Here is a 21,984-nt window from a genome sequence, read left to right as displayed (position 1 = left end):
CCACCACACACACACAAACACACACAGCTCCCCCACACCCACACACGCATACATTGTTGACGCTCATGATACAGTCAATAGAGGCACCCCCCCTCCACCCCCACCCTCCCCGCACCCTCCCCCCACCCACATACATTGTTGACGCTCATGATACAGTCAGTAGAGGTACCCCCCCTCCACCCCCCCCCCCCTCTCCCCGCACCCTCCCCCCACCCACATACATTGTTGACGCTCATGATACAGTCAATAGAGGCACCCCCCCCTCCACCCCCACCCTCCCCGCACCTGCCCCCACACACATACACTGTTGACGCTCATGATACAGCTGGTGGAGGCACCCCCCCCCCCCCAAACTCCCCACCCCCCACACACACACATACGTTGTTGATGCTCATGATACAGTCAGTGGAGGCACACCCCCTCTTTCCCTCCCCCCCCCTACCCCCTCCCCCCCCCCCCCTACACACACACATACGTTGTTGACGCTCATGATACAGCCAGTGGAGGCACACCCCCTCTTTCCCTCCCCCCCATACCCCCCCCCCCCACACACACACACATACGTTGTTGACGCTCATGATACAGCCAGTGGAGGCACACCCCCTCTTTCCCTCCCCCCCCATACCCCCCCCCCCCCCACACACACACACACATACGTTGTTGACGCTCATGATACAGCCAGTGGAGGCACACCCCCTCTTTCCCTCCCCCCCCATACCCCCCCCCCCCCCACACACACACATACGTTGTTGACGCTCATGATACAGCCGGTGGAGGCACACCCCCTCTTTCCCTCCCCCCCCCCCCCCCCGACACACACACACATACGTTGTTGACGCTCATGATACAGTTAGTGGAGGCACACCCCCTCTTTCCCTCCCCCCCCCCCCCCCCGACACACACACACACACATACGTTGTTGACGCTCATGATGCAGCCAGTGGAGGCACACCCCCTCTTTCCCTCCCCCCCCCCCCCACACACACACACATACGTTGTTGACGCTCATGATACAGTCAGTGGAGGCACCCCCCCTCTTTCCCTCCCCCCCCATACCCCCCCCCCCCCCACACACACACACATACGTTGTTGACACTCATGATACAGCCGGTGGAGGCACATCCACCCTTTCCCTTCCCCCCAACCCCCCCCCCCCCCCAACCCCCCCCCACACACACACACACGTACGTTGTTGACGCTCATGATACAGCCGGTGGAGGCACAGCCGCGGGAGATCTCCTCCATGGCGATGGCGTAGGCCAGGTAGTCCAGCCCCGTGCCCCCGTCCTCCTCCCCCACGTCCATGCACAGCAGGCCCAGCTCCCCTAGCTTCTTCACCTGAAAGGTCACCAAGGTCATGACGACGACGACGACGACGATGATGATGATACCGGTACTTACGGAGCGCCCATCAGGGACCAAGCTCAGTCACTGATCCATGAGCGTCTTAACCATTCTGCCAACTTCCTCCCAAAGGGTCCGTGAGGGTGGGTGAGTTCGAATCCCGCTCTCCTCGCACCTTTCTCCCAGGGTTTGACTGGAAAATCAAACTGAACGTAGAGTCTTTTGGATGAGACGATACACCAAGGTCCTGTGTGTGCAGCACGCGCTTAGCGCACTGAAAAAGAACCCATGGCGACAAGAGTGTAGGAGAAATCCACTCTGACAGGCACACAAACATACATGCATGCACTCCAGGCCTGACTAAGCACGCTGGGTGCTGCTGCTGGTAAGGCTTCTGCCTAGCAGATGTGGGGGAAGTGTATATGGATTTGTCTAAACACAGCCTCCTTGAAAAACTGAAACTGAAAAAACTGAAACTGGTTGATTATCGATACTTACATAACCGCCTGTCCTAAGTCAGAGACCAAGCTCTAAGCACTTTACAAAGAAAAGAGTCACTGACTGACATCGACACCTATAACGAGCCTTTTCTCAGTCAGAGATCAAACTCTAAACACTGGCAAACATAGTCATTGACTGATATCAATACTTATATGTCTCCTTTCCTCGGCCAGAGATCAAACTCTAAGCGCTATACAAACACAGTCAATGATAGATATCGATACTTACACACCGCCTATCCTCGGTTACAGACCAAACTCTAAGCACTTTACAATCAACAGAGTGTAGTGATGGGCTAGAGGAAACGCGTCAGCCTAGGAAGCGAGAGAATCTGAGCGCGCTGGTTCGAATCATGGCTCAGCCGCCGATATTTTCTCCCCCTCCACTAGACCTTGAGTGGTGGGCTGGACACTAGTCATTCGGATGAGACAATAAACCGAGGTCCCGTGTACAGCATGCACTTAGAACACGTAAAAGATCCCACGGCAACAAAAGGAGTTGTTCCTGGCAAAAATTCTGTAGAAAAATCCACTTCGAAAGGAAAAAAAAAAAAAAAAACTGCACGGCAGGGAAAAATACAAAAAAAAATGGGTGGCGCTGTAGTATAGCGACGCGCTCACCCTGGGAAAGAGCAGCCCGAATTTCACTCAGAAAAATCTGTTGTGATAAAAAGAAATACAAATACAAATACAAACCAAACCCACCTGCTCTTTAGGAAACCGGCACTCCTTGTCTAACTGGGCAGCGATGGGGACGAGCTCGTTGTCGGCGAAGTCCCGACAGGTTTTACGCAGCATCTCATGCGTGTCGGGCAGACTGGCCAGGCTGCTGATGCCTCGCACGGCTGACTGTTCCCGTGCCGCCCCGCTGCATCCTGAAACAGGTAAAGGCGGGATGGGGGAAAGTGCACCTGCTGCTGTGTGGTGAAGTGGTTAGCGCCACGGACCAACGTCAGAGAGGATTCAGGTTCCATCCCTGTCAGAGGTGTACTTTGTTGACCTGTGGTGAAGCGGTTAGCGCCACGGACCAACGACTGAGAGGATTCAGGTTCCATCCCCATCAGAGGTGTACTTTGTTGACCTGTGGCCAAGCGGTTAGTGCCACGGACCAACGACTGAGAGGATTCAGGTTCCATCCCTGTCAGAGGTGTACTTTGTTGACCTGTGGCGAAGCGGTTAGCGCCATGGACCAACGTCAGAGAGGATTCAGGTTCCATCCCTGTCAGAGGTGTATTTTGTTGACCTGTGGCCAAGCGGTTAGCGCCACAGACCAACGACTCAGAGGAACGTGGGTTTATTTTTTTTGGCCTGTGATGAAGTGGTTAGCATTGTGGACTGACGATCAGGAGGACCTGAGTTCAACCCACATCAGAGTCTTTTCTTGTTTTTACGTTTTGCCCATGGCTGGCTCCTACCCAGAGCTGAGAGTGATATGGGTTCTTCTTCTTCTTCTTCTTCGTTCGTGGGCTGTAACTCCCACGCTCACTTGTATGTACGCGAGCGGGCTTTTGCGTGTATGGCCATTTTTTACCCCACCATGTAGGCAGCGACACTCTGTTTTCGGGGATGTGCATGCTGGGTATGTTCTTGTTTCCATAAGCCACCGAACGCTGACATGGATTACAGGATCTTTAACGTGCGTATTTGATCTTCTGCTTGCTTATACACACAAAGGGGGTTCAGGCACTGGCAGGTCTGCACATATGTTGACCTAGGAGATCGTAAAAAATCTCCACCCTTTACCCACCAGGCGCCGTCACCATGATTCGAACCCGGGACCCTCAGACTGAAAGTTCAACGCTTTAACCACTCGGCCATTGCGCCCGTCATGATGTGGGGTCAAACAGGAAGACTGGAGGACCACCCAGCTGAGGGTCATCAACTCCACAAGATGCGACTTTGGGAGTGCTGCTCTAACTTCCTGACCAACACGGCAGGTGTCTGTATCTCTCAGCCCTGGTTGATGCTGGGATTTTAATACACACACACAAATGTGTAAACGAATACACACGCATGCACACACACACACACACGTACACACACGCACACACACACATGCACATGCACACACACACACACACACACACACACACACACACACAGATGTATATCCTACATGCAACAATCTGTAGTCTCACAGACACCCAAGCTCAACCTTCAACTAACGAATGGATACCCAGGTGCCACTTTACACACACACACACACACACAAACACAAGCACACACACACACACACACACACACACACACACACACACAAGCACACACACACACACACACACACACACGCACATACACATGAAAATATTCACACACACACACACATTCACATGCACACACACACATACAAAAGAAAGAGACAGAGAAAGGAACGTAGAAAAACAAGCACAACGACAGACAGAGCAAGTGGGCAGACAGACAGACAGACAGACAGACAGAGCAAGTGGGCAGACAGACAGACAGACAGACAGACAGAGACAGGTCGGTCCTTCTCTGCTCTTCATCCCTCTTCATCACGGGTCAGGTTCTCGTAATAATTTTTTTTTTTTGTAGTCTGATGTCCTCTAATTCAAGAAATCTTTCAGTTTCCATTTCAAAAGTTCATAAATGATAAAGATGGCAAAAAAGTCATTTAGAAGGATCATGAGTCTGAAATAAAACTAAGTAGCTCAGCTTCACAATGCTACGTTCAAAGAGGATGCACATGCAACAGATGGCTTTGTAGTTAATCTTTTATGCATTATTCCCTGAGGCAGTTTCATAGATTGGTTTTGATGTGCTTTGAACATGTGAATGCGTACAGAGAATGAGTGGCACAACACGGTGACACTGTAGACACAACGTGCATTGGGTACACATTGTATTTGACACAGGAGTGTTGTTGAGACTGGTTCATTCAGTGGATGACGTCGTGTTCAGTGTGTTCCTGTGTTCATCTGTTGTCCTCTGAAAGGGGTCAAAGGAAATTATTGTGTTGTGTTGTGTTGTGTTGTGTTGTGTTGTGTTGTTTTGTCCTGCATTGTATTGCATTGCATTGCATTATATTGCATTGCATTGCATTGCGTTGTGTTGCATTGTGTTGTATTGTATTGTATTGTATTGTATTGTATTGTCTTGTGTTGTGTTGCGTTGCGTTGTGTTGCATTGTGTTGCATTGTGTTGCGTTGTGTTGCGTTGTGTTGCATTGTGTTGCGTTGTGTTGCTTTGTGTTGAGTTGTATTGCGTTGTATTGTACTGCATTGTATTGTATTGTGTTGCGTTGCATTGTGTTGTGTTGCATTGTGTTGCGTTGTATTGTGTTGTATTACGTTGTATTGCATTGTGTTGTGTTGTATTGTGTTGTATTGCGTTGTTTTGTGTTGTAGTATTGCATTATACTGAATCGTATTGTATCGTATTGTGTTGTATTGCAATGTGTTGCGTTGTGTTGCGTTGTATTGTATTGTACTGTAATGTGTTGTATTACATTTTTGCCACAAACGCTTTCTGTGTGTGAAATTCAGGCTGCTCTTCCTGGGGAGGGCGCACTGCCAACAGTGCAGCAACACCCTTTTCGTTTTTCCTACCTGCCAGTATATTTGTTTTCCTCTCAAATCAGACTTTTCCACAACAATTTGCCAAGGACAACCCCACTTTTCTTGCCGTGGGTTCTCTTACGTGCGCTAAGTGCATGTTGCGTACAAGACCTCAGTTTATCGTCCCATCCGAACGACTATAGCATCCAAAATCACCACTCGAGGTCTACTGGAAAGGGGAGAAAAATCTGCTGCGAGTGTGGGTTTCGATTCGGTGAGGTACATATTCTCTCGCTTCCTAAGTTACTAGGCTGGCGTGTTACCAACAAGGCCATCATTCCACACCTTGACTCTTGGAACACGCTGCCCTGTGAAATTCAGTTCACTTCAGATCAGTTCAGTTCAGTTACTCAAGGAGGCGTCACTGCGGTCAGACGAATCCATATACTACTACACCCCATCTGCTAAGCAGATGCCTGGCCAGCAGCGTAACCTATCGCCCTTATATATAGTCAGGCCTTGAGAGAAAATAGAATAAAATGAAATAAAATAACACAGATGTATGTAAACAAATAAATGAATAAACAGATAAATAAACAGAAATGAACAGAATTTAATAACGACGGGTGCAATAGCCAAGTGGTTACAGCATTGGACTTTGAGGATCCCGGGTTTGAATCTTGGTAAAGGCACCTGGTGGGTAAAGGGTGAAGATTCTTTCCAATCTCCCAGGTCAACATATGTGCAGACCTGCTTGTGCCTGAACCCCCCCACCCCACCCCCCACCCCCACCACCCCAACCCCCCTTCATGTGTATATGCAAGCAGAAGATCAAATATGCATGTTAAAGATCCTTTAATCCGTATCAGTGCTCGGTGGGTTATGGTAATACAAGAACATTCCCGGCATGCATACTCCTCAAAAAAACGAAGTATGGCCGTCTACATGGCAGGGAAAAAACAGCCATACACTTAAACGAAGCTCACTCGTGTACATACAAGTGAATGTGGGAGGTGCAGCTTACGAACGAAGGAGAAGAAGAAGAAGAAATGATCAATAAGATTTCCCTGCCAAATGCCCTGAACCAGGGCAACCAAGGACCCTCCAGGTCACAGCACCAGGTCGACCGGGGAAGTTCAGATAAGGGACCCGGACTGGGGCAATCACTTAGCTGACATTTGGTTCTGTGAAAACTGGCCTTGAAAACTGCTGTTGTCACTTATGTGTGTGTGTGGTGTGTGTGTGTGTGTGTGTGTGTTGGGGGGCTGGGGGGGGGGGGGAGGAGGGGCATACGCACTTCACAGGAAAGGACGTTGCTGTGGCGTTGTAATGGGTGTGTATATATCTTGTGTAAACACACTGCACTGACATACAATTCATCTCAAGGTGTGCATTACAAAACCACAGGCAGACAGACAGACAGACAGACACTAGTGACAGACAGACAGACACTCGTGACAGGCAGACAGACACTCGTGACAGACAGACACTCGTGACAGACAGACAGACACTCGTGACAGGCAGACAGACACTCGTGACAGGCAGACAGACACTCGTGACAGGCAGACAGACACTAGTGACAGGCAGACAGACACTCGTGACAGACAGACAGACACTCGTGACAGACAGACAGACACTCGTGACAGACAGACAGACACTCGTGACAGGCAGACAGACACTAGTGACAGGCAGACAGACAGACACTCGTGACAGACAGACAGACACTAGTGACAGACAGACAGACACTCGTGACAGACAGACAGACACTCGTGACAGACAGACAGACACTAGTGACAGACAGACATACAGACAGACACTAGTGACAGACAGACAGACAGACAGACACTAGTGACAGACAGACAGACAGACAGACACTAGTGACAGACAGACAGACACTAGTGACAGACAGACAGACAGACAGACACTAGTGACAGGCAGACAGACAGACAGACACTCGTGACAGACAGACAGACACTAGTGACAGACAGACAGACAGACAGACACTAGTGACAGGCAGACAGACACTCGTGACAGACAGACAGACACTAGTGACAGGCAGACAGACAGACAGACACTAGTGACAGGCAGACAGACAGACAGACACTAGTGACAGGCAGACAGACACTTGTGACAGACAGACAGACACTTGTGACAGACAGACAGACACTAGTGACAGGCAGACAGACAGACACTCGTGACAGGCAGACAGACACTTGTGACAGACAGACAGACAGACACTTGTGACAGACAGACAGACACTAGTGACAGGCAGACAGACAGACACTAGTGACAGGCAGACAGACACTTGTGACAGACAGACAGACAGACACTTGTGACAGACAGACAGACACTAGTGACAGGCAGACAGACAGACACTAGTGACAGACAGACAGACACTAGTGACAGACAGACAGACACTTGTGACAGACAGACAGACAGACACTCGTGACAGACAGACAGACACTTGTGACAGACAGACAGACAGACACTAGTGACAGACAGACAGACACTCGTGACAGACAGACAGACAGACACTAGTGACAGACAGACAGACACTTGTGACAGACAGACAGACAGACACTAGTGACAGACAGACAGACACTTGTGACAGACAGACAGACAGACACTCATGACAGACAGACAGACAGACACTAGTGACAGACAGACAGACACTTGTGACAGACAGACAGACACTTGTGACAGACAGACAGACAGACACTCGTGACAGACAGACAGACAGACACTCGTGACAGACAGACAGACACTAGTGACAGACAGACAGACACTTGTGACAGACAGACAGACAGACACTCATGACAGACAGACAGACAGACACTAGTGACAGACAGACAGACACTTGTGACAGACAGACAGACAGACACTCATGACAGACAGACAGACAGACACTAGTGACAGACAGACAGACACTTGTGACAGACAGACAGACACTTGTGACAGACAGACAGACAGACACTCGTGACAGACAGACAGACAGACACTCGTGACAGACAGACAGACACTCGTGACAGACAGACAGACACTAGTGACAGACAGACAGACACTAGTGACAGACAGACAGACACTTGTGACAGACAGACAGACAGACACTCGTGACAGACAGACAGACAGACACTAGTGACAGACAGACAGACACTCGTGACAGACAGACAGACAGACACTCGTGACAGACAGACAGACACTTGTGACAGACAGACAGACACTAGTGACAGACAGACAGACACTAGTGACAGACAGACAGACACTTGTGACAGACAGACAGACACTTGTGACAGACAGACAGACACTCGTGACAGACAGACAGACAGACACTCGTGACAGACAGACAGACACTAGTGACAGACAGACAGACAGACACTCGTGACAGACAGACAGACAGACACTAGTGACAGACAGACAGACACTCGTGACAGACAGACAGACACTTGTGACAGACAGACAGACAGACACTCGTGACAGACAGACAGACAGACACTCGTGACAGACAGACAGACACTAGTGACAGACAGACAGACAGACACTCGTGACAGACAGACAGACACTCGTGACAGACAGACAGACACTAGTGACAGACAGACAGACACTAGTGACAGACAGACAGACACTCGTGACAGACAGACAGACAGACACTCGTGACAGACAGACAGACAGACACTCGTGACAGACAGACAGACACTCGTGACAGGCAGACAGACACTCGTGACAGACAGACAGACACTCGTGACAGACAGACAGACAGACACTCGTGACAGACAGACAGACACTAGTGACAGACAGACAGACACTTGTGACAGACAGACAGACAGACACTCGTGACAGACAGACAGACACTCGAGACAGACAGACAGACACTCGTGACAGACAGACAGACAGACACTAGTGACAGACAGACAGACACTAGTGACAGACAGACAGACAGACACTAGTGACAGACAGACAGACAGACACTAGTGACAGACAGACAGACACTAGTGACAGACAGACAGACAGACACTAGTGACAGACAGACAGACACTCGTGACAGACAGACAGACACTAGTGACAGACAGACAGACACTAGTGACAGACAGACAGACAGACACTAGTGACAGACAGACAGACAGACACTAGTGACAGACAGACAGACACTAGTGACAGACAGACAGACAGACACTAGTGACAGACAGACAGACAGACACTAGTGACAGACAGACAGACACTAGTGACAGACAGACAGACACTCGTGACAGACAGACAGACACTCGTGACAGACAGACAAACAGACAAGACAAAACGGAACTGAAACAAAACACCAGAAAGTAAACAAAGAACAGCACAAAAATGGACATCCCCCCTCCCCCACCCACCCACCTTCCTCCCTTTTGCATTGTACAGTCTTCAGTTTGATGTCTTTCCACTCTATATTATATTAGATGGAGAATATAAAAAATAAAAAAAAAAAGAGAGAGAGAAAAAGAAGGGATGGGAGAGGAACAGCTGGATCAAGGGTAAGGGAGAAGGGAGGATTGAGGGTGTGTGTGTGTGTGTGTGTGTGTGTGTGTGTGTGTGTAGTGTGTGTGTGTGTGTGTGTGTGTGTGTGTGTGTAGTGTGTTATGTGTGTGTGTGTGTGTGTGTGTAGTGTGTGTGTGTGTGTGACTGTGTGTGTGTCTGTGTGTGTAGTGTGTAGTGTGTGTATGTGTAGTGTGTGTGTGTGTGTGTGTGTGTATGTGTGTGTGTTTGTAGTGTGTGTGTGTGTGTGTGTAGTGTATGTGTGTGTGTGTGTGTGTGTGTGTGTGTGTGTGTGTGTGTGTGTGTGTGTATGTAGTGTGTAGCGTGTGTGTGTGTGTGTGTGTGTGTGTGTGTGTAGTGTGTGTAGTGTGTGTGTGTTTGTGTGTGTGTAGTGTGTAGTGTGTGTGTTTGTGTGTGTGTGTGTAGTGTATGTGTGTGTGTGTGTGTGTGTGTGTGTGTGTGTGTGTGTGTGTGTGTGTGTGTGTGTGTAGTGTGTAGTGTGTATGTCTGTGTGTGTGTGTGTGTGGTGTGTGTGTGTAGTGTGTGTGTAGTGTGTGTGTGTGTGTGTGTGTGTGTAGTGTGTGTGTGTGTGTGTGTGTGTGTAGTGTGTGTGTAGTGTGTGTGTGTGTGTGTGTGTGTTTGTGTATGTGTGTGTAGTGTGTGTGTGTGTGTGTGTATGTGTGTATGTGTGTAGTGTGTAGTGTGTAGAGTGTGTGTGCGTGTGTGTGTGTGTAGTGTGTGTGTGTGTGTGTGTGTGTGTGTGTGTGTGTGTGTGTGTGTGTGTGTGTGTGTGCGTGCGTGTTACATATAGAAAATGACTGATTCAAGTTTTGTTTAAAAGAAACATAACAATATGACATATTTTTTTTATAAAAGAAAACCCTAACAAGTATAACAGCGAACCAACTGGACTATTCAACAAGGATTTGAAAAAGTTATACATTGGCAATGGACTGCTGAAGATTGTCAACACTGAAGATGATTTCAGGTCTGGGGTGTGGGACTTTAACATATTGATCGGCTGTAATGTGAGCACGTACAGATGCAGTTTCAGTTTCAGTTTCAGTAGCTCAAGGAGGCGTCACTGCGTTTGGACAAAACCATATACGCTACACCACATCTGCCAAGCAGATGCCTGACCAGCAGCGTAACCCAACGCGCTTAGTCAGGCCTTGAGAAAAAAATAAAAAAATAAAAAAACAAAACAAAAAAAAAACAAACCGGGGGAATAAATAATAGATAAGCTTACATAAATAAATAAATAATAATTACAATATAGAAAAAAATACTAATAAAATGATAATAATAAAATAAATAAATAAATAAATAAATAAATAAATAAATAAATAAATAAGATAACAATGATGATAAATAAGCAAATAGATGTAAAACATGAAGACACACATTCACATATACACCCACACATGCATAACAGATATGCACCAAACATGCAGTTTCACAGATATGAAAGCACGGTCAAATACATATAAACGTACATGAGCTCCAACACACAGACACACACACACACACACACACCACACATTACCTTGCACCTCCTCTACCCCCCTCCTCCACGCACTCATTTCTAGTCTACGTATCGCAGCTTCCACGGCACACACACACACACACACACACACACACACACACACACGCACAAACTCACACTCACAGAGATGAACACTTACTTGTGCAAGCACACACACATACGCCCATATCTCCCACCCCCAACCCCACACACATATATACAAAGATATATATATATATATATATATACAGATGCAAGAAACACTACCAACATAATTGGTCATAAAACAATTCTTTTTTTCCATCTGCAGATCAAAGAAATAATTTGATGCTTATGAAAATCATTTTGGTGTAATGTTTTTCCATGTGTGTGTGTGTGTGTGTGTGTGTGTGTGTGTGTGTGCGCATGTAGTGTGTGTGTGTATGTGAGAGAGTGTGTGTGTGTTGTGTCTGTGTGTGTATGCAAGCAACTTATGAATATGTATAAAACTATATTATGAATATGTATACACACACACACACACACACACACACACACACACACACACATATATATATATATATACATACAAATAAAACATTCTATTCAGAAGCAGTCCCATTCTAACTGTAATAATGTAATAAAAAATAATGAAAACTGTGTCGAGGAGACCATTCAGATCTACTTGGCTTATCAGTTGCAGTGAAAGCACACACATGACCTATTTTTCCCCCTCAATGACACATGCATAATCCAGGTTAACAGGTTGGTAAGTAGGATACATATCAATGCTTGGAGCTGTCACTGTCAGCATGACTTTTTTCTTTTCTTTTTTTTTGTATGTTACATAAAAGGTTATTTGAAAAGTTCATCATCCACATTACCATTCTACACACTATGCACAATTTCAATGTAGCACGATAATCTGACACAATACACTTAACAATTGTGTTTTAGTATGAAAACTTGCAAAGGTTTTGTCAGCAAGACTGTGTGTGTGTGCTTTTGTGTGTGTGTGTGTGTGTGTGTGTGTGTGTGTGTGTGTGTGTGTGTGTGTGTGTGTGAAAGCACACACTGATTAAAACATATTTCAAAATCTTGATCCTTGATGAGAATGCTGAAAAATATGATAGCTAATGTGGATAAAATGTCTTGGACTTTTTAAATGTGTGGTTCTGGTTACCTCCTTAAGAAACAATATAATGTGTTAATATCTAAACCCAGTTGATGAATAATGAATACAACATGCATAAATGATTAAAAACAACAACACCAACACATATCACATTAAGTTCTTAAAAACCACAGGTTATATCAACCTAAGATAACCAACATGCTTATTTTTCGAAAGACTGATTTATATTGTTGGTTATGTACTAAGAAAGTGAATTATTTAGAAATTCATGGCAATAGGCTTGTATCATTAACACTTTTTCTGATTTGCACACACACACACACACACACACACACACACAATCTTATTATTCTTTTGTGTTCGTGTGTTGCAACTTCCACTCACGCTCCTGTAAATCTACGACTGAGCTTTATTATTCGAAACCAGGACCCTCAGATTGTAAGTCATACACACTGTAAAACTGAAAGTCACCGCGTCACTCAGTGTAAACTGTGACGTGACCTATTTCAGTATTTGTTGCAGGTTTTCGTCTGCTTCAGATAAGATTTTCGATGAAATTTTCAAGCACAAAATCCAAAGAATGGCAAGCTTAATAAATAGATGAATCCAAACCAAAGATGAAATATGCATAATAATGTGAACACAAACCTCGCAAACTTGAAGCGGCTTTGCGAAGGAATGCTGTTCTGGCAAATGTCTTCAAACTGGCCATGTTGCTCGGGTGGCTTTCAGCACAAAACGAAAATGAAGCGAGAGTTAAGGACCCCTTATACAACAGAGCAAAGGTCGTCAAGTGTCAATACTCCTGCTATACTGACAAGTTACTTCCAATACAGGAGTTACCTCTCTTCCAAGACATCTGGTTTTTGTTTAAAATGATGATGATGGCGGCACTTTCTTGCCCCCACTGTTCGTCCATGGCAACATGATTTCTTATGACTACTCGTTTTTGTACAACCGCGTGAATGTATCAGTGTGTCTGTATGTTTGTGCTTGCTCGCACGTTTTTGTATTTGATGTATTTGCACATGTATGTGGGTGTGGCTCAGTTGAGCTCAGTCAGTGTGTGCACGTGCTATTTTGCCCACATGTATGAATGACCAAAAAAAAATTAATAAAGAAATACCCCGTAGGTATTACCAGAAGTCATGCAACATTAAGCAGTTTTGACCAGAAATCTAAAAACGACCAGTTTCATGTAGGCCAAATGCTTCGGCTGGCAAACCGGCCAGTGTAGAAATGACTTGACCACTGAGAAATGATGGAATCTTTCGTACTGTAAAAACAAACAAACAAACAAAACAACAACAACAACAAGAAAGAAAAAAAGTATATATATATATATATATATATATATATATATATATATATATATATATATATATATATATATATAAGACACAGAGAGAGAAGAAATGCCTCAATCCGGCGGTGTAGAAATAGTGACCAGAAATGGTGCCGGCAATGCCAGACAAGAGGGCCGGGTGGGTCTTCGGCAGATCATAAGGTCAGTCCTCCGGCAGTACTAGATAACTACTGAATGGCGGGGCAACTGATTATGTTCGAAACGATACAGTCTTACGTAAAATGATCTGAAATAATAAAACTATGTCAAGTAAGAATTAGGCCCACTGAACACCACCGAAGTGACTCCGCAGCAGCAGTGCAGGGTCTCCTCTCCTCAGTGGTGTGTGGCCTCCTGGCGACCTAACATCGATAGTTTCCTGCGGACTGTCGACGCTGTAACTCACGGTGACCGAGACGAACCCGGGTGTGGCCGTGTATGGGGGAATCTAAATGAGCGGCGTGTGAGTAATGCCACTGAAACGGTACACTGAGATGATGGGGTAGAAAAAAAGAAAAAAAAAAGAAGTAAGAATTAGGCCTATCTGAAATGGTCCGGTCCCGGTCCCGGCCCATGCAGAAATGACCAGCCGAAATGATACACCGTGAGTCTTATATACAAAATGATGGAATCTTACAAACAAATCATCATGCAGTGTGATCAGAAATGCCCCTAACCCGTCAGTCACGTGTAGAAATGACCAGAAATTATACAGTCAAATCAAATCAAACTTGAGCAACCACACTCAGTCTGGGAAGCTCATTGTAACACCAATATGAAATGAGTGATGAGCACGGATATAAAACTGACTGGACATTAAAACTACTAGAGTAAAACAAGAACTCACAAACTGTTGACGATAGACTGAGACAGGTTTATACATGGGCCCTCACTAGCACATGCGCGTATAGACAATAACTGAAGTATTGCACAGCAATGTACAGCCGTATATACAAAAAAAACACAACGACAAACAACTGAAAACACGGCACCCAGCAAATGAATCGCATGTTTTTAAATGCACGCACACACCGCCTCCTCCTCACCCCCACCCCCCTCCCCCCGCGCGCCCCCACCCCCCTCCCACACACACACTAAACAATAAGGTATTATGCGACAATGTAAATGAATAAAAACATCCAACAAATAAATCCAGGCGTATGTAGTTACAACTGAGTAAATTGCACACACACACACACACACACACACACACACACACACTCACACACACACACACACAGTGACACAAACACGCGCGCGCGCGACACACACACGAGCACATCATCGTGTGTGTGTGTGTGTGTGTGTGTGTGTGTGTGTGTGTGTGTGTGTGTGTGTGTGTGTGTGTGTGTGTGTGTGTGTGTGTCTGTGTGTGTGTGTGTGAATGAGAGAGAAGGAGAGACAAAGACTGAGAAAGAAAGGGACAGAGAGAAAAAAAAAGAGATAGTGAAACAGACAGACCAGCTACCAGACGGACGAGAAATCACAGTCGAAATGAAGAAGGCCGCAGAAAAGAGAGAGTCGAGTGGCAGTAAAACAAACCACAAAAAACAACAACAAAAAACTAAACCTTTGGGTTTCTGCTGGAGTGAAACACTGCAAAAATGCGGCACATACAGTAAGAATTTTAAAAAATTATTATCATAGTTAATTAGTTTATGTATTATTCATTAAAAAAATATATCATTGTTGTTGTCTTTTAGAATTATCATTATCTTTTTTTAATACTTATTTTTTAATTGAACGAAGTCTCCGACATGTCACCAGACATACTGCTTAGTCTTGGCAGGTAGACAACCAATGCAGATTTTGGGGGGGTAATAGTTAATGGTTGTTGGCTCCCTTTAAAGACAGATTGTCGTGCAATTCTCAGAAGTTTCGTGGCGTAATAATGCAAATGCTGACATATTCAACAAAAAGAAATCGTTTTCTACCGACTGCAGAACTAAAAGACTTTTTATGGACATTAGTTAACAGTTTCTGTATGTGATTCGATTTTACTTGCTTTATTTACTTCATTTCAAGAAAAAATGCGGTGAATTAAAAAATATTTTATTAAAGTCTAAAATTAAGTTTTACGTAATCAACTCCGTCAAGCTGCCGTTTCGAATAATATTGGGTAGTCCTGTTGTTGAAGAAAAGAGTGGAATTCTATCGAACTTGACGTAATCGATGTATTTATCTCAGAGTATTTAGCGGTAAAACCGTTAAGTCCAAATCAGTTCCAGGTGGGGTCAGTTGTCGGAATTTGTCAAGTGACAATATCAGCCTGCCGTCTAATAAGCGAGAAGAGAAGAGAGAGAAACAGGAGCAGCGCTGCAATGTGTTGACGAATTCTCTCAATGGAGCGCAGCCTCAAATTTCACGTGTGGATAAAAGTTCATTATTTTCTTCGTTCATTCCGTCTCTGTCTGTCTGTCTCTCTCCCTCTCTCACGCTGTCATCCTTCAGTTTCTTGATAGACTGAATTTCACACCCGGCCCTCTCCTCCCTTGACACCAGCTTCTCCTCAACTTCCCTTCATGTGTCTGTTTTCGTGTTCTCACATCCACATCCACACACACACACATTCACCCCCCCCCCCCCCCCCCCCCCCAGCCCACACACCCACACTTATATTACGCGCGCGACGTCAATTCTAAAATCCCGTTGCTCTTGTTGCCAACCGAGCCCCCCGACCCCCCCTTTCCCCCTCCCCTTACTTCCCCACGTGACCGGGAAATCGGCTTGCGCCCTGAATAGGCACGCGCCAGCTGTCAGTCAACGTGCGCGCGCACCTCTGCAGCAGACGGCAACCCCAAGGTTTCCGCTCTCTTTCTCAGTCTCCCATTCCCGTCACCTGATTCGAAGATTGTGAAAGTCGGAAAGAGTTGTACACAGGCTCGAGAACACAGATAAACAGTGGTGAAACAGAAGGTTACTGTCACAAGGTAAAAGACTCAGAGAGACTTTTCCCATTCTAATGAAAGGTGTAATGATATATCGCTGTGAAGGTATCAGAGACTTAGGTGGATAAAGTGGCTTTTTTTTTTCTCTTGTTTGTTGTTTTGGTTGAGAGTGTGTCGAGGGCACATTAGTGCGGAAAAAAAGTGGGAATGCCCGGTTTCAGTTGCTCGTTTATTGACAAACCTCGTCGACGATGCGTGTGCCCGGTGTGTCGACTGCCCATGCGTGATCCCGTTCAGATCAAGACATGTGGACATCGATTCTGTGACCTGTGTCTGCAAGAACTGCTCAGGTAGGCGTGTGTCATGAGTGAATGAAAACATTTCCGTTAGTGGTAATTGTGTGTGTGTGTGTGTGTGTGTGTGTGATATAAATGAATTATATATATATATATATATATATGTCTCTCTCCCACCCTCTGTCTCCCACCCTCTCTGTCTCCCACCCTCTCTGTCTCCCACCCTCTGTCTCCCTCCCTCTCTGTCTCCCACCCTCTGTCTCCCTCCCTCTCTCTCCCAACCTGAACCTGTCTCCCTCCCTCTCTGTCTCCCACCCTCTCTGTCTCCCTCCCTCTCTGTCTCCCAACCTCTGTCTCCCTCCCTCTCTGTCTCCCAACCTCTGTCTCCCTCTGTCTCCCTCCTTCTCTGTCTCCCTCTGTCTCCCACCCTCTCTGTCTCCCACCCTCTCTGTCTCCCACTCTCTCTGTCTCCCTCCCTCTCTGTCTCCCTCTGTCTCCCACTCTCTCTGCCACCCTCCCTCTCTGTCTCCCTCCCTCTCTGTCTCCCTCCCTCTCTCTCCCTCCCTCTCTGTCTCCCACCCTCTCTGTCTCCCTCCCTCTCTCTCCCAACCTGTCTCCCTCCCTCTCTGTCTCCCACCCTCTCTGTCTCCCTCCCTCTCTGTCTCCCACCCTCTCTGTCTCCCTCCCTCTCTGTCTCCCTCTGTCTCCCACCCTCTCTTCCTCCTTTTTGCATGATCTTTTTCCCTCCCTCTTTCTGTCTGTCTCTGTCTCTCAGTCTGTCTGTCCGTCTGTCTGTTTCTGTCTCTATCTCCCTCTCCCTCTGTCTTTCTGTCTCTCAATCACTCTCGCTTGCACCTCCTTCGTTCGCAAGCTCTGGTGTCTGCCTTCTACCAGTTGGACTGTTCTGTGCCACACAATACACTCACGTCATTGTGTTCAGTGTAACACGCTCTGATTCCGATCCATCAATTAGACAGCCAGCCAGGGGAGGGGGGCGGGGCACTTTTCCCCTTTGCTCCTGGATGGCGGCTGACTGGAGTGGTCAGTGTCCCTTGGGGCAGAGTCACGACCAACGGCTCTAAATACAGGGTCTTCAGAGTCACACAAACACCGCGGACCATGGCTGTCCGATTCGGTGACCCATGTTACCACACTGACTGATCAGTTGTCCAGCGCAGAAAGCTGCCGCACCTGATTTCGCGATCTTCTGTCCCTTGCTGTTGTTCGTTGTCGTCTAGTTGTTGTCTTGAGGTTCTTCAGTCTCGTTGATGTTGTTGTTCTTCTTCTTTTTCTTCTCCTTTTTGTCATCATTCTTCATCTTCTTCGTCTTTTTGTTGTTGTTGATGATGATGTTGCTGCTGCTGCTCTTCTTCTGTCCTCTTCATCGACTTCATGTTCTTCTCCGTTCTTCTTCGTCCTTCTCTTCCTCCTCCTCCTCCTTCTTTTGGTTGTTGTTGTTGTTCTTCTTCTTCTTTTTCTGCAGTCTTCGTCTCTTTCCACGAGTCTCAATCAGCGGCTCACAGTCAAGGAGCTCATTGGCATTCAAATGATGATGCAGAGCTCATCATATAATTTTCAGTGCAGCCAAACCAATGACAGGTCTAACCACAATATCACGACCAGGCGTACCTGTTAATCACCGTATGATCTGTGCTTACATCTAGTTCACTGTCTAGCAGATAACGTGTAGGCAAACATACAGTACTTAAGACGGCATACTGATTAATGACACTTGTAGCACTCTCTCAACGATGTGCGCCAGGCATTCTTGCTTCTTTGTCGCTCGTACTCCCCGTGTTACCGATAGGATGTGAATAAAAATGAATTAACAGAAAAAAATAAGAAGAGTGGGGAGAAGCGCTTGTGTGTGTGTGTCGTGTACTTGCACGTGCACGTGCACGTGCGACTGTACTTGCCAGCGTGCATGTCCGCATTGCCATCTCCTTTGCCCGCGGAGTATTCGACACGTTAGTCAGCATCTGGAAAACTCTCATGCTTATCAAAAGGTCGCAGGCTTGAACCGAGAACGTCTCGACGACACAAGGAGTCTTATCAGTAAACAGCCGAGGGTTTAGCGAGGGCTCTGCGCCCACCCCAATGTGGAGTAATGGTTTACACTGACAGAGGGAGTGGTTGTTACATGAAAATGTCACATGGAAATCGCAAGCCAGTTTTACTTGTACCGTCTGTTAAATTCTTTCACGTTTTGTTTTTCTTTAGTCCGCCCATCTACCATGTCCTTTTCCGATGAGTTGGTAAAACATTTGCGGAACCTTTCTTGTTTGCTGAAGCTGCTTTGTCGTTCAGCAAACAACTGGCCTAAAATGGCCAGGCTGGATGACTGATTTGAAGAAGCTCATCAACAAGGATTTCACGCACACACATTCACTTGTGCACACACACACACACACACACACACACACACACACACACACACACACACACACACACGGTGTTTAAAAAGAATTATAAGCCTCAATGACAAATTTATCTGTTGTGCGAAGCTCTAACATTCAGGGCATACCTTAGGTGTTCACTGATGTATTGCAGCAATGGGCGTTACTGTCAGGTCGTGTGTGTGTGTGTGTGTGTGTGTGTGTGTGAGAGAGAGAGAGAGAGAGAGAGAGAGAGAGATGGGCAGAAAATTTTGTGAAGAAGCTTCTTTGGCAGACTCAGTACAAAGACATAAAAAATCGAAAAGGTACGACCGTGATAGTTGTAATGGTACCACGGCCGCCTTGAAGTTAGCCGCTCAAATGAACAGCGTGACTGTCTTGCCTTTGGCCACTGACTAGAACCACCCAATCGTAACTGCAATCCATAAAATGTGACGCGCCAGTGAACATCTGAGAGTGTCTGCCAACGTCTGTCAATGACCGCCTGTTTTCACACGGTTAGTTCACCTCTCTAAAAAGCTATGTACCTTTTTTACACTCTGAAGGATGCAGCAAGCGAAGCGGTTCATTCCAGTTGACAAGCACAGAGACAGTATCCAGGATCTAATTTATCATGTCCGCCTCTATCTCTGTCTCTCTGTGAATGTTTCTCTCTGTCCTCTCAACCCCCCCCCCCCCTCTCTCTCTCTTCCCCCCTGTGTGTGTGTGTGTGTGTGTGTGTGTGTGTGTGTGTGTGTGTGTGTGTGTTTCAAGTTGTGCTGTAAGCAATCTTTCATTTCTCGCTCTGTTTAATTGAGAGATGCAGCAAATAATTGTTGACTTTACAAACACACATGTGTATTATTATTTAATTATTGAATTTCTTCTTCTTCTTCTTCTCCTCCTCCTCCTTCCCCTCTTCTTCTTCTTCTTCCTCCTCCTCTTCTTCTCCTCCTCCTCCTCCTCTTCTTATTCTTCCTCCTCTTCTTCTTCTCCTCCTCCTCTTCTTCTTCTTCACCTCCTCCTCCTCCTCTTCTTCTTCCTCCTTTTCTTCTTCTCCTCCTCCCTCCTCCTCCTCTTCTTCTTCTGCTTCTTCTTCTTCTTCTCCTCCTCCTCTTCATTTTATTATTTGAGTGCACGAGAGAGGGTGGGCAGCAGTCACAAGTGAAGTGTCACAATCGCACAATAAAAAATGCATAACTTGTCTTTGTGGTGTTACATGTGCATGATCTGTTGATGAGTTTGGCGATGGTTTCGTTCTTTTATTCTTCCTCCTCAGCTTCTTCTTGTTCTTCCTTTTACCCCACCTCGACCTCATCTCCTCCTCCTCATCTCCTCATCCATCTTCATATTCTTCTGATCTGTTTGGTCAGGGAGACGCTACACCAAAAAATCAACTAAAGTGGACGATAACAATTACATGTCAATGAATAGTCCGACGGAAAAGTTAAATTTATCACTGAAGTCACCGCCTTATATTTACCAAATTTCCAAGACCGCTGTAAACAACATTGAATGCTTGGAAAGTGATGTGAAATACAACAATAAAAGAAGCGTGTTTCGTAAGGTCTAAAAATAAAGGAACGCATTAGCAAAGAACGCATCAACAAGGTCACTACATCGCCGACACTTATCGCAGGGATGAGGTAAGCGGCACTGACCCTATTATTAGCGCTTGTTTGCTTTCTCGCTTTTTGGCTTTCTTGACGGTGTGTTTTGTGTGTTTAAAAAAAAAGAAAAAAAAAAAAGAAGTAACCGAGTAATGCCTGTAACATGAGAAGGTACTTTCACCGCATCCTATACCGTGAAGAGAGAGAGACAGAGAGAGAGAGAGAGAGAGTTCGACTCGCACCTTCTATACCTACTATGAAAACATGCCACTTTCACTGCGAATGGACCTCGGCCTGTCGCATTGTCGTCACGTAAATCGTGTGCCGAAAATAACTTGGGGGAAGCCCCTGTCGCTGTGGGACGAAAGAGGAGTAGAGGGTATGTATGGTGATCAGCAATGGTCAAAAACTGATATAATGTGTGATTGCGGGACAAGACTCCCGGAGATTTTGGTTGTGGTTGTTGCTTGTTTATCCATTGTATTCAATCGATTTTACATGAAAATATTCAGGTCCTTATGCCTGGCTTGACTTGAACATCTGTCATGTTAATTAGAAGCTAAGACAGGCATTAATGTTACAGGCGGGCTGGCGGTCTTAGATCCTGAACGGGCACTTCAGTATACTGATATACAGAGTTACCTGCTCTAGGTGTGTCACACTCAGCACGTGTATAAACACGCGCGCGCGCGCGCGCGCACACACACACACACACACACACACACACACACACACACACACACGACTGCGAACGACTGAACACCACAACACAGAGTAAAATTCTAGAAAGGACACACCCTCACCGCCCCTTCGTTTAGCAGCTTTTCACCTGAAACACGAAACACCCCAGTTGTAACTAACGCCCCCCCCCCCCCTTCTTCCCCCCCCCCTCCTCCCCCCTTTGAATTAAGGAAAACAACGGCCGGCAGCTATTTTCCTTGTTTGACAAAGGATCTGAGGAAAACA

General features: G+C 46.3%; 2 protein-coding genes across 2 annotated transcripts in view; one reads left to right on the top strand and one right to left on the bottom strand.

The window, feature by feature from the left end:
• The window catches only part of LOC143288367 (short-chain specific acyl-CoA dehydrogenase, mitochondrial-like), a 39,359-nt gene extending 26,097 nt beyond the window's left edge, over positions 1-13,262 (bottom strand). Inside the window, exons 1-3 of the mRNA XM_076596766.1 lie at positions 13,153-13,262; positions 2,550-2,719; positions 1,189-1,338 (exon numbers count right to left, since the gene is read on the bottom strand). Coding sequence (XP_076452881.1) covers positions 1,189-1,338; positions 2,550-2,719; positions 13,153-13,216 — 384 coding nt within the window. The 5' untranslated portion in view covers positions 13,217-13,262. The remainder of the gene's footprint in view (positions 1-1,188; positions 1,339-2,549; positions 2,720-13,152) is intronic.
• Positions 13,263-16,643: 3,381 nt separating this feature from the next.
• The window catches only part of LOC143288032 (TNF receptor-associated factor 4-like), a 102,341-nt gene continuing 97,000 nt past the window's right edge, over positions 16,644-21,984 (top strand). The window contains exon 1 of the mRNA XM_076596287.1: positions 16,644-17,087. Within this exon, the coding sequence (XP_076452402.1) occupies positions 16,945-17,087 (143 nt within the window). The 5' untranslated portion in view covers positions 16,644-16,944. The remainder of the gene's footprint in view (positions 17,088-21,984) is intronic.

Source organism: Babylonia areolata, chromosome 12 (assembly GCF_041734735.1).
Source record: "Babylonia areolata isolate BAREFJ2019XMU chromosome 12, ASM4173473v1, whole genome shotgun sequence".
NCBI lineage: Eukaryota > Metazoa > Mollusca > Gastropoda > Neogastropoda > Buccinidae > Babylonia > Babylonia areolata.
This window is presented reverse-complemented; position numbering and strand designations above follow the sequence as displayed.